The 19,031-nt window shown below is 37.9% G+C and overlaps 1 protein-coding gene across 8 annotated transcripts in view; it reads left to right on the top strand.

Annotated features, from left to right (window-relative positions):
* The window catches only part of mpp7a (MAGUK p55 scaffold protein 7a), a 464,536-nt gene that overhangs the window by 212,504 nt on the left and 233,001 nt on the right, over positions 1–19,031 (top strand). For 7 of the 8 annotated variants that reach the window (XM_073054744.1, XM_073054741.1, XM_073054742.1 and 4 more), the window contains one exon: positions 3,960–4,078. The exons of the other annotated variant lie outside the window; for it this stretch is intronic. In XM_073054744.1, the coding sequence (XP_072910845.1) occupies positions 3,960–4,078 (119 nt within the window). The remainder of the gene's footprint in view (positions 1–3,959; positions 4,079–19,031) is intronic. 8 annotated transcript variants of the gene reach the window in all.

Here is a 19,031-nt window from a genome sequence, read left to right as displayed (position 1 = left end):
CCGGCCTATTGGTGAGGTCTTTCATTGATTATGTGATTGCCCATAAGAAAATGAATTTCGGAGTTGTATATGGTGACATATTTGTATGTTGATAATAAATTAACTTTGAGCTTTGAACTTCGATTTTCTTCGGTATTCTGCAAAATCATAGTATGAAGAGAAACTTGTATTTAGGGTTTGGATTGTCTGATAAGGATGATGGATGAAGATTCAACATGAAGTTTCTCAGGGAATTGGATAAATCTGAATGAGAAAAAATTGCAATGCTAAGTGAGGAAAAAGCAGGATGATGAGACAAAATGTATTGTTCTTTGATAGGATTGGAAAATGTATTGCAGCAATAATATGCTATGAAAGGGTCTGAAGTCCTGAAGACTAAATATCAAACTATTTAAGTGACTAAGACCCTTTGAAACTACAGTATGCTCATTTTGCACATACATATAAAAATATGCTGAATTTGTAACCTTGTTGCAGAATATTGAAAGTTCATGTGGCCACAGAATGTCAAATCTTTGAAAGGTGACTGATGGTAGCTTTTATTTTTATGTATAATAATACAGATATAGTAGTTTCATTTATTTTTTGATGCTAATATATTTGTTTTCCTTTTATTATCTCGTCTCGTCTGGCTTTGCCTATTTTACAGATGGTCTGAATAAGACTGAGAATTTGTTTGGAAAGTTGAGGTCGAGATTGAACAAACACTTATGTTTATAAGATCTCAAAACTACAATCTGATGGAAGTTGTAAAACTTTAAAATACAGCCTGGAAAGGGGTCTGTCCAGTTTGGAAGCAGCCCCCTGACATCCTTAAGCAATACAGAACTAGTTGGCTGTGTTCTCGCTCAGTAACTGTGATGGAGTTCACAGACTACATTGTCAAAACAAACCCCTGTCACCAGTTGTTATAAACTTACATTATTTACTGACTGCTTTTACTGTGATACACTGGGGTATAGTCTCCAACACAACGAATTCCCAAAATTTTTATCTGTAAGAGAGCTTCTTGAGTTTCTGTTCAGTGGTAACTTAATTTTGCATCTAGTTCTCCACTGATAAATCAAATATAGGACTTATACTGGAGGGCTACCTGAGTAAATGACAAATTGTGTGAATGATTTTATTAAACTCGGTGATGTATCCGTTTCTGCAAAGAAAGTTTATTGTGTTTTATTAAAAAGTTTAATCTATTTTAAAATCTATTAATTGGAATTTAATTCTTAAATAAGCACCATGTGAACCAATGAAGATATCATGTTAAGGGTGCTTCAGGTAATATATAAATGTTTAATTGCAATAGGATGTGAAATCGCAGAATTAAATTTTGCTTCCTTTCAAAATAAATTTAATGTCCCTAGATGTTAAATGGGAAAAGTTTGTCAGTCTGAATTCAAGAACCCAAAGGAAAGTGCTACAGTATTCAGAAGAATATATTAGGAAGTTAAAATCCAAGTATACTAAGTTGGTCATGTAGACATTTACCATAAAACTGCAACATTAAGCTTCTCTGCTGCAGAGTTTATCAGCAAAATTTCCCTAATTTCCTCCTATATTTCCCTCAATTGCCTGCTAATTGTAGTAGCCTAGTGATGCTTCCAACTAAGTAAATGATTCTTAAGATGAATTTGAATAATAGTAGTACTTTTTACATGTTTTAATCAGTTCTGTTTGCAGCATGAATATAATGTGAAGTATAAAATATTTAGAAATATTGTGTGGGGAAGATCTGTTTTGAATTAGAGTTAACTGATTAAACTGTTTTTAATTTGACAGCATGTCATGAAATTTAACAAGAAAACTGCAAAGCACTGTATGAGAAGCTGCCAATCATCAGTGGAAGAAAGTTTCCAAAGTTTAGTCTACTATGTGGTGTGGATCATAATTTTGGTTCCATTGTTCTCATAGGCATTCTTATCCAATTACATTCATTGTATAGTCATAAAATTATCAGTCTGTAATCAATGTCTACGATTTTGTTCCTTTTATTTGTTTTCATTTCATCACTAATTTTTGAAGGTTTTTGACCACTTTTGAATGAGAATGACATTGATTTTAATTCATTTACAGAGTATAGTAAATGCTGTCAATTGCATTTTCCCAATGGCCTTTGACAAGGTGGTCCTGAACATAACCTTGAACTACCGCGGACCCTATAGGTCAGGTTTTCTCACGTTAGTGTCAGGTAGTGACTTCCAGGAATCTAATAAAGCCTTGTCAAAGTCTGAATAGGATGTGACTTGGAGGTTGTGACTTTTCCATATGTTTGCTGGCCTTGTCCCTTTCAGTAACACAGCTCAAGAGTTTAATATGTGCTGTCAAAAAGCTTTGGCAGATGCTGTAGTATAATTGGTAGTCTTCACTTTTATTTGCATTCCTAGCTTTCTGAGAATTAGCAGGAATTATTTTGATGTACAGTTATTCATCATTCTTCAGTCTACTTGATATTATAGACACTTCAGTCACCAGCTCTGCCTTGTTTACTGGGTTTAGGATAAGATTTTTAAATATATGGAATGGTTCTTGTTACTACTGATGAAAATCAGTTTAAAAGGAGCCAAGGACATTCTTCTTGTATTAATAATGCACTTTTCATATTATATACTGGCAAGGTTTCATGTACTGTGGAAATGAACCCAAAGCATTCCTTAAGGCTGGCACTCATGAAACATGTGAGCACATATAAAACATATTGTGTGTAAGCAATGACTGTTGTTTTTCTTTTTATGTGGTTTACTGGAAAATCGTAACATCTCTAAACATATGGTTAAATTCTGCTCACAGCTAGCCTCTCGGTTTGTCTATCTTAATTTGTCTATTGGAGATGGGTGATTTTTTAAAATTTACGTAACAAAGCAAAAGTGGAGACGTGAAGATGACCTTGTGTTACCAGAGCGTGAAATATGTGCGGTCGATTTTGTTTGCTTGGTAATTAACATGTATGAATAAACTGCTGTGGTTGGCGATGGTTGGCTATAATTTACTTGTGTTCCTGCTTGCTCCCTCAGGAGTACAGGATTAAACTAAAAACAATCATCAAAAATGTGCAGTATCTCTGATTGTTAATTTACTAATTGTTTTCAAAAACTGACACTCAATCTGGGACTTCAACTTTTGGGCTGTAATTCCGTTCAGTCATTTGAGTATAAAGACAATCTACTTGTGCTAAAAGAATTGTAATAGATGTTATTGTAGATGATTTCTAAAGAAATAATACTGGTAAACGTGTTTACAGATGACTGATTTATTGTTGTTTTACCAATTAACTTATAGCAATGGTTACCAGTAGCTTGGGCTTTTATTAAATTCTGGAGAAAGGGTTGGGGGTGTAAAGGGGCAGGGTGTTGATATGTGAGCATGATTTTGTTGTTACACCACTCTTTAATGATCTGCTCTCTTTTTCCCACAAGTGGAACTACAATAATAGGTGAAAAACAAAATAGTTAATTTGGTAGTAATGGGTGATATTGGTTAAAACTTAAGGGCATGAATTTGTTTTCTGGAGAACCTGTTAACATACTTGTTTTTGTATACTGCAGCCAAGTGAAAGTAGTTTATCCTTTTACCCTGTGTAATCCTTCTGCTAAAACGAACGTGTGTTGTGACTTGACTCTAAACGATGCCAGAGGATTTGAGCTTTTTCTGTTGCTGCATTACTTTGACTCATGTTGATGGCTGTTGTCTGATGGATAGTTTGTGCTTTATGCTGCTGAGGAACAGCCAGCTACTGTCTGCCTATAGGTTGGCGGGGAAAATGTCACTCAGTTTGGACAGTGCCTTTTGCAACCCTGTGTTCCTCTGGAGACTTAAAATCTGCCAACTTTGTACAAATTCTCCGAACTGGCTGTGTATTTCCTTGACATTTTAAAAAGAAAGCAGTGCATGCAGGCAATTACAAAATAGCCATCAGTTAAATATAATATTTTCAATTACTTAATGTATTTCATATTTATTCACAGGTCTGTATGAATTGTTGGCTTCCTTGCCAGCCCAGCTGCAGTCACATGTGAACAGCCAGGAAGATCTGACCTTCCTACGGGATATGTTTGGTGAAAAAAGCCTTCATTCATTAGTGAAGGTAACCACAGTACAATCTAACCAAGAAAGCAGATGAAAAAATGTTTTGGATATAAGCTGGTCAATTGACAACTAAGTTAATCAGACAAGTAGCTTTTTATTCCACTGGGTTTATGATGAACATTGCTTGAGTGCATAAAAGGAGCAGTGAAAATCAAAAAACTGCACATGTCAGAAATCTGAAATGAAAATTGAAAGGGTTGGCAGCACTGGAGGAGAGTCAGTATCTGTAGGCAGGAAATCAGGGTTAAAGTTTAAAGCTGTAGAAAGAATAGGGGTCTTTGATTTCAAGCATTGTTTCTCTTTGCATAGTTTTCTGTTCTTATAAAAGGATTTGCATCCCAAATTGAATAAACTGATAATTGGTGAGCAATATTAATCAAGAAGTGGCATATTTCATTGAGGCGATAACTGGTGTGTAGAATTAATTAAGCCAGGCTTTTCCCTGTGTTGGATTCAGTTCATTGAGGGGATATATAAAAAATCAATGAAATTATTGAGAATTTGCACCTTAATTTCTTCCAGCAGCAATGAACTGTTTGTGATCAAGAGGTCATCTTCACCTTCTTTCAAACCCCTCTGAGGCAGCTACTTAGAAGGTCTACAAGTAAAAGGACATTTGGACTTCAACCTGATTTTTGCCTGTGCTCATATAAATGTACTTTCCCTCTCTGCACTTCCCAAGGCAATGTGGGTTAAATAGAAAACCTCGCCAACTAAATGGTTTGAACTTAGTGTAGCTGTAATTATCAGACCATATGGCTTTGTCGAGAGAGTACTTATTTTTATGCTAATTTTTGTTCAGTAATTTGAGAAATAGCTTGCATGACCAAGGATACCCCATATAAGTAGGAGTGCCCAAAAATCAAAGTGATAAAAGCTTGCTGTTGAAGTTCCTTTCACAAAGCCCAAGTCTCTTCCACTCACTACATCCTCACCCTCAAACTCCATCCAGCTTATTTCCGTTTTTGTTTGAATATTAATGGTCTGGTTAGGTTTTGTGAATGGAGAATGCTCCAACACTGATTGTGGACATTCATTTAATTACCAATGAATTCAGTAATTTGCAAATCAAAGGCTTCTATCTTTACGATACAATTAGTAAATATAAAATTGACAGCACAATGTGAAATTCAAGTCAAGTCAAGTCAACTTTTATTGTCATTTCGACCATAACTGCTGGTACAGTGCATAGTAAAAATGAGACGACGTTTTTCAGGACCATGGTTTACATGACACAGTACAAAAACTAAACTGAACTACGTAATAAAAAAAACACAGAGAAAGCTATACTAGACTACAGACCTACACTGGACTGCATAAAGTGCACAAAAACAGTACCGGCATTACAATAAGTAAACAGGACAGTAGGGCGAGATGTCAGTCCAGGCTTTGGGTACTGAGGAGTCTGATAGCTTGGGGGAAGAAACTGTTATATAGTCTGGTCGTGAGAGCCCGAATGCTTCGGAGCCTTTTCCCAGATGGCAGGAGGGAGAAGAGAAAGAGGGAAATTGTTACTAGAATCACTTTCATTTAGCATGAATGACACTGACCCTAGTAAATAACAATTGATTCTGCACCAGCAGACACTCATTTAGAAAAATCCTATGCTACTTCCATTTTATTCACCCCACATTCTTACAAACTTCCTCTATTTTCTACTGTATAAGTGCAGATGAAGCACAGTTAACAGTAGCTATTTAAGCTTGGGATGTGGAAGGAAACAGGAGCTTTCAGAGGAACCTTTTGTAATGCCAAGGAGAATATGTAAACTGCACTGACATCAGCGTAGGTCCGACATGAACACAAGACATGAATCTGGGCCACTGGAGCTGTGGAGCTTTGTCACTGTGTTCTGCCCATAAAAGTTTGTAACAGTTTATTCTTTAAGGGTCCTTATGATGAAACTCTGTACTTCTCCATTAGTTTAAATCTACATTGGAATAACAATATCAGTTTTATGGTCTCTGGAATTGTGTCTCGCGATTTGATTTGCAAGTGCAATATAAATTATAACCAGAAGATGGGGTAAGAGTCAAATAGAATACATTGAATTACAATTGTGTGGAAAGAATCTCATTAAAGCTTCAATACAACAATGATCTCTTACCAAATTGCTTGAAATTGGTTTATGGTAACAGATTGAGATTTCAACAAGTGCTCATCATCTCATGGATTGCATACGTTTTACTTTATTCATGTTATGATTTTGTATTCTTGAGAGTAATCAGGGATAAAACACAGTCTGTCCCCAACACGATCAATGCCTATGTGCTAAAGGATGTGGCATAAGTTAGTGCAGAAGCCACTTTAGTGGTCTGTATAAATAAATACAAGTGGAGGCAGAAGGAAATTTGGAAGGAATTTGATGTATGTATTTCAAAGTGTTAAGGGAAACAGCTTCATTAGATTTAATTTTTCACAAACAATTTCCAAATGGTGCAGAGAAAAAGATTACATAGAATATAGAACAGTAGCACAGCATCAGTTTTGGTATCACTTCTCCAGCAATGTTCTTTCATGACCAGTATTACTTATTTCTTAATATTTTTCTAAAATCAAAGAAAAGCTTGTACCTGATTTCCAATATGGCACGAATTTTCTCTCTCAACTATTTACAGAATTTGTGGAAACTTGTAGTTATTGATAAAGGTGGAATTTTTAATGACTATCTGACTAGACCATGATAATTCCTGTTGGTATTTTCTGTTCATTTTCTTGAATATTTTGAAATTCCACTGTTGGGCAATTTTTTACTAGTTTATAGCATACAACAGAAATATTTTTATTCAGAGGTGAGGAGAAAAGCACAAGAAATTTTCCAAGTGGAAAAGAATTGCATTTAAAAGTAGTATATTTGTAAACAGTGTGTAAAATGGCCTAATTCATTAAAGCTGTTATCAACCATACTTAATCAATGATTATTATTGAGTCACATTTACTCTGGTGGGAAATATCAGAACATAAAGCTTTTTTAAATATCCCTTGTACATGAGTTTTGAAGAATGAATTTATTGAAATTGTATTATGATTATTTTTCATATGTATTTGTGCTTTTCTATGTCTATTACTCAATACTTTTAGTTTCAGCTCACTTTAACCCATAGTTTTTTTCCTGTATTTCTGTATTATAAAATGGAACTTAGCCCCAACCACCTTCACTCCTTCAGCACAGATCACCCTTCATGCTATATGTTGTGGAATAAATTTTTTCAGGGAATACAACGTAAATGTGATAAATAGAGATCTATTAGAAAGCTATGTTGAAAAGAATTTGGATGTGATGATGCTGTTTTTGGCTTCCCAATCAATGTTTAGGATTTTATGTGTATTAAAGAACTTTAGGTCAGAGAGAATTTCTGAGAAAGGTTCACCTGAGTATTGAAGAACAGAAGTACAAGTTGATGATTCAGCAGGCCTTGCATTGGAAGAGCTGCTTGCAGTAAATTATTTATAATAAACCGTTTGAGAAAACTGGTAAGAGGTGTTACAATATTCAGAAGTTTGGAGAGGTTTGTTTTTTTGCAAAGACCATGTAGTCACCAGTTGTATTTTGGAGGAGTGAGTGGTGGCAGATGTTTCAAAAGTGGGAAGGAAATAGGATCTTCTGGAAATTAATTTTTAACGTGCCATCAAGCAGAGTTCTTTATTGGTTAGCTTATCTGGGATCAAAGTAAAAAAAAAATTAATCAGATCCTGGCAATCTGGAAGAAAACCAGAAAATACAGGCAAAACTCAGCAAGTCAGGCAGGAACTGTGGAAAGAAATAATGTTTTATCTTACACAGTGCTAAATGTTGACAGTTCCTCCTACAGATGCTGCCTCATCTAGTGATCTTTTCTAGGATTCTGTGTTTTTGTTTCAGCTTAGCTGAAATCTTAGTTTATTTTACCGACTTTGAGACCTTTAGGCCATAATCAGTTGCACAGGCAGATAGCACAACTGAATGCAAGTCCTAACCTGTCCTCAAGTTAGATCTTAAATTAATATTATCAATAGTGTAGAAGGAAATTACTGATAAAATGCAAAGGGACTGGACTTCTGTACATTTGGAAAGGCAGGGATCATAAGTATGGTTTGTCTAGGAGAATTCCTGCATCACTAATTTGATTGAGTTTTCTGAGGACGCTCCTGAGAAGGCAGCAGTTGTTGTCAAATGCTTTACTGCTGTTGACATAGACAAGATCCTGCATGGTGGATTGGCCCAGAAACTTTAGGCACACTGAATCAAAGGTGAGCCAACGCATTAGATCCAAAATTGGTTTGGCAATAGGAAGCAGAGGGCAATGATTGAAGGATGTAGTTCTGATTGGAGATCTGTGATTGGTGATGTTCTAAAGGGATCTATGCTGAAATCTCAAGCAACACACACACAACAGGCAGCATCTATAGGAAGAAGCACAGTCGACCTTTCGGGCCAAGACCCTTTGTCGGGACTAACTGGAAGAAGAGATAGTAAGAGATTTGAAAGGGGGAGGGGAAGATCCGAAATGATAGGAGAAGGCAGGAGGGGGAGGGATGAAGCTAAGAGCTGGAAAATTGATTGGCAAAAGGGAGACAGAGCTGGAGAAGGGGGAGGATCATGGGACGGGAGGAAGCTCTGTAGTTTGTTATGTGTAATAATAACGGATGACAATGTAGGGGTATAATTTTTAAATTTGTAGATAATATGAATGTTGGCAGTATTGTTGATAATGAAAAAGGTTCTCTGAGGCTGCAGCAAATAATGACTGGATGGAAAGTTGAACAGAACATTGGAAAATGGAATTTAATGTCATAACGTGTGATGTGATGCACTTTTGAGAAGTCAAGTAAGGGTAAGGCACATATAGTTATTGAAACTGACTAAACTGAGCCACACTAAAGCTCTGACTAGAAGCTAAAACAAATTTTTATTCAATACCACAGATCTTCTGGGAGGAATCTAAAATTGTCTCCCAACATGTTTTATACTTTTTTAAATATGAAGATAACAATAACTATTATCATCTACCTCAACATTTTGAATGTGATCAGTTTTAATGCAGAATTACATATTTACATGGTAGCACATCCCAGCTAGCAGCACTCTTTGAATATTTTAATACTAACAGCTTGTCCAAGGGCATCTCAGCTCAAACTCCAGACACCCGAAGTATATCTCTTTTGTTGCGATGTTGAGAGATGGTTCTCCAAATACACAACTAGCCAGAATAATAAGTGACAAAACAGACTCTCACAGTATGTGCACGAAATGGCAGGGATACACCTTTAACAATATGTTAGTCCAGGAGATGCCACTGATCTCATTCTGAAATTTTCATTGACCACTAATTAACATTCATTTATTATCTTCCCCTGCATATTTTCAATGGTACAGAATCAGAATGTCCCACAACCAATGATTGGTTTCAAAAACCTTAGCATACCAGTTATCATTAAATAGTGAACAGGTTTTATTACCCAAATATTGATTCTCATTTTAATTAATTAGAATCTGCTCTCCATAATTTCATAACTCTAGAATACGGTAGCGTAGTAGTTAGCGAGTTGCTATTACTGCCCAGGGCATTAGAGTTTGGTGTTCAATATGTAAGTAAGGAGATTTTATATGTCCTCCCATGGAATGCATGGGTTTTCTCTGAGTGCTGCAGTTTCTTCCCACAGTCCAAAGACTTACTAGGTAGGTTAATTGGTCACTGTAAATTGTCCCATGATTAGATTCGGGTTAAATCACAGTTGCTGGGTGACACGTCTGGAAGGACCTATTCTGTGCTCTATATTGAAATTTAAAAAAAAAAAAAATTTAAAAAAAAAAACTCCAAAGACAGTAAATGGTAGGGCCCGAAACCAAGTTGACGAGCAGAGATACAGATAGGTCCAAATCTATTCTCACTTTCAAATCTTTTTTTTTTATCACCCACTCCTTAAAAAATAACTGGCAACTGCTTGTTTTCTGGAAAAACAGAGTTTTCCAAGTTCCTGAATATTGTATCACTTCTGTTATCCTTACCCAGTTTCCTTAGGCTGTTCATAAGAGAAAAGAAAGAATACTTAATGGTGAAAAGGTCTTTCAACTGGGTCAAAATCCTGGAATCCCAACCCAGCAGTGTTCTGACAGGACCTTTGTCAGGAATGCTGTTATTCAAATTGGCAGGTTGTTCAGCACTACTTTCTGAAGGGCAGTTTGGCCTTGTCAGTAAATGTTGACATTGCCTGTAATGGCCTCACTCCATCCATGAATCTGGTTTTTCCTAAAGCTTTAGATATTCCTATATCATAGACAAATTACTAGAAGAAACAGCTTTGCTGAACCTTTCATTTCAGTGATTCCTTCAATTTACAATCTCTCATGGTAGACTTCTCCAGACGAGTAGGATGTGTGGGATACATGGTGACTAGACTGAATTCAAAACCGATATTTTCAGTAGTAGACAGAATAGTGGTAGATGGTTGTTTTTTGGACTGGAGGTCTGTGACCAGTGGCATATCACAAACGTGAGAGCCAGGTCTTCAGTGCAAAGCAACACATTTCACATCATATAAGAGTGATAATAAACCTGATTCTAATGTACTGCAAGTGATTTGGATGAAGATGCAGCTTAGCTGATTAGTAAGCTCAAAAATAACAAAAACAAAATTTGCAGAGCTGGGGATTGGGGGGAAGGTTGTCAAAAAATCAGCAGGATATAGACAAATTAGAAATGTGGACAAATGCCATTAAATCCAGGCAAGTGTGGGGCATTGCACTTTAGAAAATGTAAGGAAAGTATACAGTAAATAGCAGAACCCTTAGGAACATTGATGTATACAGGCAGTCCCCGGGTTACGTACGAGTTTCGTTCCTGAGTCCGTCTTTAAGTCAGATTTGTATGTAAGTCGGAACAAGTATATCTGGTATTATTTAGCGTCAGTTATTCAAACGCTTATCTTAGTATGTAGTATATATTTTACCTTTATGCATTTAAAACACTTAAGAAATGTATGTATTCCAATAATTAAACCACTGCGTTGCTTAGTAATAATTGTAGCTTTCATCGGGGCAGGGCCTTTCACATGCTCAATTATTCTCACTTTATCCGTTATCCTTTAAAATTGTTCCGATCGTTGACCAACTGTAGCCTAACACTTTTCCAATGACTGATGACATTTCACCTCTTTCCAAACGCTTTATTATTTCCACTTTATTTTCAATTGCGATCGCTTCCCGTCAATGGAACAGAAACACTGTGGTTGGTGGGTCCCGAGCTGTGCTGGCTCCTGAGGTCCACTGGGTCCTAAGGACCAGCGCACTGAATTCCCTGGGTCCTAAACTGCACCGCACTGAGACAGGTTAAATGGGACAAGTGGGGGGCTGTGCTGGGTTTGGGTATTTGATCCTCCACAATATTCTGCATGGGAATTTAAACTGGAGGTGGCAGTGTTTTTTTTACGAGGTCGAGTTGCGAGCTCGACATCAACCTTGCATGGATGGTACGGGAGTCACTGGATCAACATCATCCCGGCACGGGAGCGGTCTGTCACTAAATTGAACTCGGGAACCTTTGTTCTTGAGCCCAGTGCTGATCTGACTGCGCAACCAGCCGACCGGAATGGTGGGGGGGGGGGGGGGGCGGGGTCAGGGTGAATCTTACTAAGAAAAATTTAAGCCAAATACAAAGTTAAACACTCAACACAGTGTCAACGGCAACGACTTAAAATGGCAGACGGCGTTCTCCTTCCTCGGTTTGTAAGTGCGAGTTGTCAGTAAGTCGGATGTTCGTAACTCGGGGACTACTTGTAAAGGTATAGTTTTGTCCAGGTGTCTATGTCCTTGAAAGTGGCAATTCAAGTTTACAGGGTAATAAAGAAGGAGTGTTGGATGAGGCATTGAGTATGAAAGTCAGGAATTCATGTTGCAGCTGCATTAAAATGTATGCCTCAGACTTTAGATACAGCATTGAGTCACATCATCTGCAGAAATTCTTTGATAATTCAGCAAAAGGTGGTTGTATTAAAGGGAGGACAGGAGGATGAATTCAGGGCCCTGGTAGAGTGCTTTGTCAAATGGTGAAAGCTGAATCATCTGCAGCTCAACAGTAGTGAGACAAAGGAGATGGTGATGGACTTCAGGAAAACTCCCTCTTATTATTGATGGTGATGACATGGATGTGATGAGGACCTACAAGTACCTGGGGGTGCACCTGGATGACAGACTTGAGTGGAGCACCAACACAGAGGCTGTGTACAAGGAGGGCCAGAGTCACCTCTGCTTCCTGAGGAGACTGAGATTCTTTGGAGTATGCAGGCCTCTCCTTCACATGTTCTACCAGTTTGTTGTCACCAGTACAGTCTTTTATGTGGTGGTGTGTTGGGGCAATGGCATCAGGCTAAATAAACTGATTAGAAAGGCTGGTTCTGTTATAGGAGTCAAACTGGACACACTGGAAGCTGTGATAGAACAAAGGGCCCTACCGAAAATCCTGGCCATCTGGGCAATGTTTCACAGCCTCTGCATGCCATCATAGCTGAACAGAGAAACACTTTTAGTAATAGGCTAAGTCAACTGTGTTGCTCCAAAGAGCGCTATATGAGGTCCTTCTTATCCTCGGCCATTAGGCTCTATACTGAGTCAACCTATAGCCGGAGATGACCCCCTTCTGTTAGACTGTTTGAAGTAACTTATTTTTTATTCTTTCTTACTTCTCTTCTAATAGTTGTATGTCTGTGCACTTGTAATACTACTGTGATACTAATTTCCTTTGGGATCAATAATCTATCTATATATCTAAGCGACATACACAAAATGCTGGAGGAACTCAGCAGGCCAGGCCACATTTATAGAAAAGAGTACAATCGACATTTTGGGCCGAGACCCTTCATCAGGAAGGTCTAGCTGTATAAACTTTGATTAGGCCTCGTTTGGAGTAATATGTGCTTTTCTAGTTGTCACATTACAGGAACGATGTGGTGGCTTTGGAAAAGTGGAGGTGAGATTTAGCCGAATGTTACCTGCATTAGAGAATATTGACGCTGAGGAGAGATTGGACAAGCTTGGATTGTTTTTTTTTGTGGAGCGTCAGAGGCTGAGGGGTGACGTGACTGAAGTGCTATAAAGCTACGAGAGGTAGAGGTAAGGTCGGTAGTCAGTGTTTGTGCCAAGGTGCTAATGTCAGGTACCAGGGCAGAGTTTTCAGGTAAGAAGGGGAATGTTTAAAGGAGATTTTTGATGCAAGTCTTTTAAAGAATGACAGGTGCATGGAGTGTGCTGCTAGAGGAAGTGATGGAAGCATCTTAACTGGTTGCATCACTGGTTGGTATGGAGGCACCAGAGCACTGAATCAGGAAAAAAAGCTGCAGCTAATTTCAGCCAGCTAAAAATTAAATTCAGCTGGCTCCCTCATAGGCATTAGCCTCCCACCTTTGAGGAAGGCGACATCTCAAAAAGGCAGTAAACATTGTTGAGCATCGTCACCGCCCAGGATATGCCCTCTTCTCATTAGTACCATCAGGGAGGAGGTACAGGAGCCTGAAGGCACACACTCAACTTTAAGAACTGTTTCTTCCCCTCCACCATCAAGTTCCCCTTTTGCTCTACTTATTTATTTTTTATGTATTTCTTATTGTAACTTGCAGTTTTTTATATATCGCACTGTACTGCTGCCACAAAACAGCAAATTTCACATTTGTCAGTGATAAAAAACCTGATTCTGATTTAAACATTTAGACAAGGGCAAGAACAAGAAGTGAATGGAGTGATATAGATCATGTGAAGGCAGGTGGGATTAATTTGGTATTATGGTCAAAGAGCCTGTTTTATGTTCAGAAAAATTATCAAAATACTACTTGTATGTGTTTGGTAGAATTATTCTACTTGATTTGAATAATGTAGTTTTTCCTTCAAAGATCTCAAATTCTGCACCCAAAGACAGCCCCTACATCAACCTACATCTATTCCCCACTCCCCCCCACTTCTCCCCGGGCAAAATTCTGTGAATATGAGTATGCATGTTCTCTCTGTGACAGTGTGGGTTTCCACTGAACACTCCAGTTTCCTACCAAGTCCTAAGAGTGTGCTGGTAGGTTGGTTCACCACTGTAACTTGTGTCTTAATGTCAAAAGAATCAAAAGTGGGTTGATGGGCATGTAGGAAAGAATAGTTTGCAAGTTTACAGGGAAATAAAAGGAGACGGAATGAGATTGATGGAATTACTCTTTTGGGAGCTCTGGATGGACCTCAGGAGTTGAATGGCTACCACCTATGTTGTAAAAGTAAGAAAGAAAATTGGTTAAATAACAAAACTGAATGAGCATACTTTGAACAATACACTGCTTGCCTCTCTTCTTGCAAGGTGATTGTTGACCTCAGTGACAGAAAATATTTCACATAGCTGTTTTTCAGCTGCAACAACTGAAAAGGCATTTCTTCACATCTTGAAATCTGAGATTGATCCAAGAGCCCAGGTCACTCACTTGGGCTGCCAAAGACATTAACACCTGACTGCATGATGAACTGATCTGCAAATTTTGTGGATTTAAAATTGGTGCAAGTACAATATTAGAAGATTTATGAAAACCACCTGATATACTCAGAAACATGAAAAATATTTGAAGAGCCAGCTAACCTTTGTACCTAGGATCTGTAGTTAGTGTTTCATGAAATCTTTTTGAATTGATTTTTTTTAAAAAAATGTGCTTTTCCAAACTGCTTGAGCACAGAATGATTACTGTTTCTGACAAGGGTCATCTATCACAGCTTCAGGTTTTTCTTGTGCAGTATACTATTCCAATTTTAAAGTATAAGTATTTCTCAAGAAGGTTTGAAAGACATCTTAGGGCATTTCTTTTGCTAGTATTTGGGTCTATTTAGTTATTTGTTCCGGTCTGTGTAATCTGGATGCATAATGACTGTTGACTCGTGTAGTTGCTTTATGTATCACAGCAGTCTGGAGTCCTGTCTACCCTTGATTAATCCAGTCACTTCAATGATATTTCCAGCTTAAAATAAAACAGTAATTTGTTCCAGGACAAATTTAATTGTACCTCAGTTTAGACAGGGGATCAAATCCTAAATTGCAGACTATAAACTTTGTGTGTGTGTGTGTGTGTGTGTGTGTGTGTGTGTGTGTGTGTGTGTGTGTGTGTGTGTGTGTGTGTGTGTGTGTTTGTGTGTGTGTAATCCACAATTTCATGAACATCACTGCTACATTAATTTTAATTGCAATTTAAGTGCAATTTGTTTTAGCTTGTTATGGAATGCAAATTGATCAGAAGATATTGAAACTGAAACATGTATTGCAAAGGTTATAATACAGTCAGCGTGTTTAAACTCTTGTAGGTATGGCTGTATACTTATCTCTGAGTGTTCATTAATTGTTTTTTTTATTTCTAATGGTTGCTGGAAAAAATAATCAGAGTTTTTGTTTTTTTTCCAGTATGCTACATTCTACTAATATTAAGTCATAAAATAAAAGAGGCAGAAGTGCACTGCCTGGAGCAGTATGTACAGGTTATAACATTGGGTCACCTTTTGGAATCATAGAGAATGAAAAACATAGACTGCAAAAGCAACAACAGAAAATGGTGAAAACATTCAGCAGGTTAGGCAGCATTTGTGGAAAGACGAACAAAGTTAATGCTTCAGTCATAGAGAAATCCTGTCTCAGATACGGAAGTGCTGTAGTTTTTGATGGACTTTAGCTCAGGGTTTTTGTGGGGGAGGGACTTTTGCTATTGCTTGCATGGTGGGGGTGGGGGTTCTGCTGGCACAAGTGGAGGTAGGGGAGGGTCAGTGCTTCTGCTTGTGCGTGAGAGGGGCTGGGGGCTTTGGGGATCTGATGATATATCATTCGTTTTTTGGGGGTTTCTTGTTTTGTGGATGTCTGTGAATAGTAGGAATTTCAGGTTGTATACTATATACATTCTCTGATATTAAATTGAACTGGCAAAGAAAGCAGAAGTGTACTTCCAAGATGCAGAGAAGAAAGTGTGGAAAGTCAATAGGTAACAGGTTGATATTTAGGGTTAGGTTAGGGTTACTGTTGTTAAAGAGGCACTTCAAGAATAATAAAGAGTGTAATGTTTTGCAAATAGCATACCAGAGCATGCTGATGGATAGCAAGATAAAATTCCTGAGCTAATCGACTTTTTCCCAGTTCTGAAGAAAGACTTTCCACATGAAATGTTGCCATTATTTCTTTTCTCACAGATTCTGCCTGACCTTAGATGTTTCCAGTGTTTAGTTTGCATTTCAACTTCAGTTAAAAACATATATTGTAAAAATCAATCAAATTCTTTCTTTTATATTTGTGAAATTTCAGTTAAAGTAAAGATGTCCGGTATTCTTCTCTAAAGAGTGTTCGTGTATGTGCTAAGTTTTTATCGCAGTATTCCATTTGTCTTGTATGTAGACTCAATGCAACAAACGTTATAAAACAGGTTACACATACAACAAGCTGGAGGAACTCGGGTCTCGGCCCAAAACATTGACTGCTCATTTCCACAGATGCTGCCCAACCTCCTGAGTTCCTCCAGCTGGTTGTACGTGTTGCTTTGACCGCAGCATCTGCAGTGTACTTTGTGTTATAACAGGTAGTTCTTTCTTTAAAACTTGCTATCTTCTCAGCTGATATGAATTGTTTAGGTTCAATCATTGATTACCAATTACACTTCTCCGGGTAATACTTTGATATCAATGTGGCCCATTTTTAAGACTTCGGCACTACACACCCAGCTGCAGTTTCTTTGAAGGATACATTAAGTTGTAATATGTTTTGTGGCTAGTGACCATTGACCTACACAACACATAAAAGATTCATTTGGGTTTTATCAAACTCGCACTTGAAACTATGCATCAGCTCATAAATTTTGAACCCTTTACAAACCTGCAGAGTAAGCATTTAATAATGTTAGTGAAAAAAATTGTTAATCTGACAACAAGAAACAGTGGGGTCATATGGTAGTTATCAACATTCATCTGCCAAATATTTTGAGTCACTTTGCATTAGTGCTCTTGTGAAAATTGTAAATTATACCTGGAAAACTTTTCGGGATAATTCATTTATTCTTGAAGTTTGGATGCCATTTTGCATTCATTATACATTTTCTTTTACTTAGTGATTTGAATATTTAATGTTTTAGGGTTTTTTTGTTATACTTTTCTCACTGGCCCTATTCTTTGGTTTTCAAAGTATTAGTGCTCTGGTGAACTTGCAGGTTTCATAATGGGCAGGCATATTTCTAGACATATTTATAGTATAATTTCGACAACCATTATATGATGTGACCACATCTGGTTGGTCTTATTGAAGGCTAAGCTACTTTTCGATCCCCAAATGACATGCTTTTCCTGGTACTGCACATCGTAAGTGTCGATAACAGCTATACCTGGCAAGTTGATTAAAATGGTGAGGTGCCATAGACATAAAACATGAGCCCATGATAAGAAAGCTAATTTCCCTTGGGTGACTAATGCCAAGACAAGGTCTTTCCACAGCATGTTGTATTCCCTGAAGGAAACTATGAAGACTTGCATACCTCGATCCTACAATTTACTGTGCTCTGGAAGGTGGTCTGATTCATGTACTTCTTTGCTCCCATTTTAATATAAGCCTTGCTCCTACCTTCGCCTGGGTCAACTGACATGGTGGGACAATAACATTGAGTATAATGCGGATTTTCAGTTAATCCCCATAACTCTTTATGATGCATTTAACACACAGTGTTTGCTTGTTAGATTCAATACCAATAATTTAGTATTGAACTTGGATGGTATTTGTGCAAGATGAGCTGCCAGGCTCATTTTTAGGTTGTAGTATTCTCTGTGTCCTCCTTCTGTGATGACTGCTTTTGGGTTGTGGTTGACTACATGCTTGATGTTTCTTTATACTTTTAGCTCCTGATCTTCCAGATGTTCAGGAGCCTTGCATCTCAATGAAGTCAACCAAATAGTTGAAGACATAATTACTTTCATTTAGGGAACTGTTCTACCGGACGTGAAGGCTGTTTTCTCATGTATCCATTAAGCTGACTTGGAAATGTGTCACCATCCCATCATCCCTGGGTTTAACTATTGAAATACACCAAAGACTAAAAAGACTGCTACAGTTAAAGATGGTGGCCACACACAATCTTCACAAAATTAGGAATGACGAGAAAATTCAATGACACCTGCATTGTCAAAAATGAATAATCAGGCACCCAGAAGTAACGTGGAAACATTAAATCACCTCAGATGCTGGAGGGTAACCAATAGGTGTTGGCATTACAGTGCTCCTTTTACTCTTGGTGATAGAAGCCTTGGGTTTGAGAGGTGCTACCCAAGTAGCCCAGCCTTTGGGCCAACCTGGTAGCAACAGCTTTCAGAACTATGTTAGCTTCTGTAGATGTAGTGCTACCAGACAATTCTCATCCAGTGTATATTTGGCATCCTCCCTTTTCAAAGTTTAGAGTAAATTTATTTTCTTCTAGGCATTTACAAGGAGAAAAGACACATTTTCTGTGATACAGAACCATCTTGGGAAGAGTTGAACTTGGTTGATAAAATAATGAAGGGATATTGTACTGCTTCAAAGCAATGCAGAAGTAACATAGGGTGGCAAAATAGAGTGCATGAGCTTTAAGCAACAAATATGAAAACTTAAAAGGGATGTGATTTAAAATGCTGGAGGAAATCAGCAGGCCAGGCAGCATCTATGGAAAAAAAATATATATGATGCTTGCGCAGAAACCCTTTGGCAGTACTGGAGAAAAATAGATGAGTAGATTTAAAAGGTGGGGGAATGGGAGAGAGAAACACAAAGTGATAGGTGAAACTGGGAGGGGGAGGGGCAAAGTAAAGAGCTGGGAAGTTGATTGGTGAAAGAGGGACAAGGCCAGAGAAGGAAGAGTTTGATAGGGGTCATTGAAGGAAGAAAAGGGAGAAGGAGCACCAGAGGGAGACGATGAGCAGGCCAGGAGATAAGGTGAGAGAGGGAAAAGGGGATGGGGAATGGTGA

This window comes from Hemitrygon akajei, chromosome 8 (assembly GCF_048418815.1).
Source record: "Hemitrygon akajei chromosome 8, sHemAka1.3, whole genome shotgun sequence".
Taxonomy (NCBI): Eukaryota; Metazoa; Chordata; class Chondrichthyes; order Myliobatiformes; family Dasyatidae; genus Hemitrygon; species Hemitrygon akajei.
This window is presented reverse-complemented; position numbering and strand designations above follow the sequence as displayed.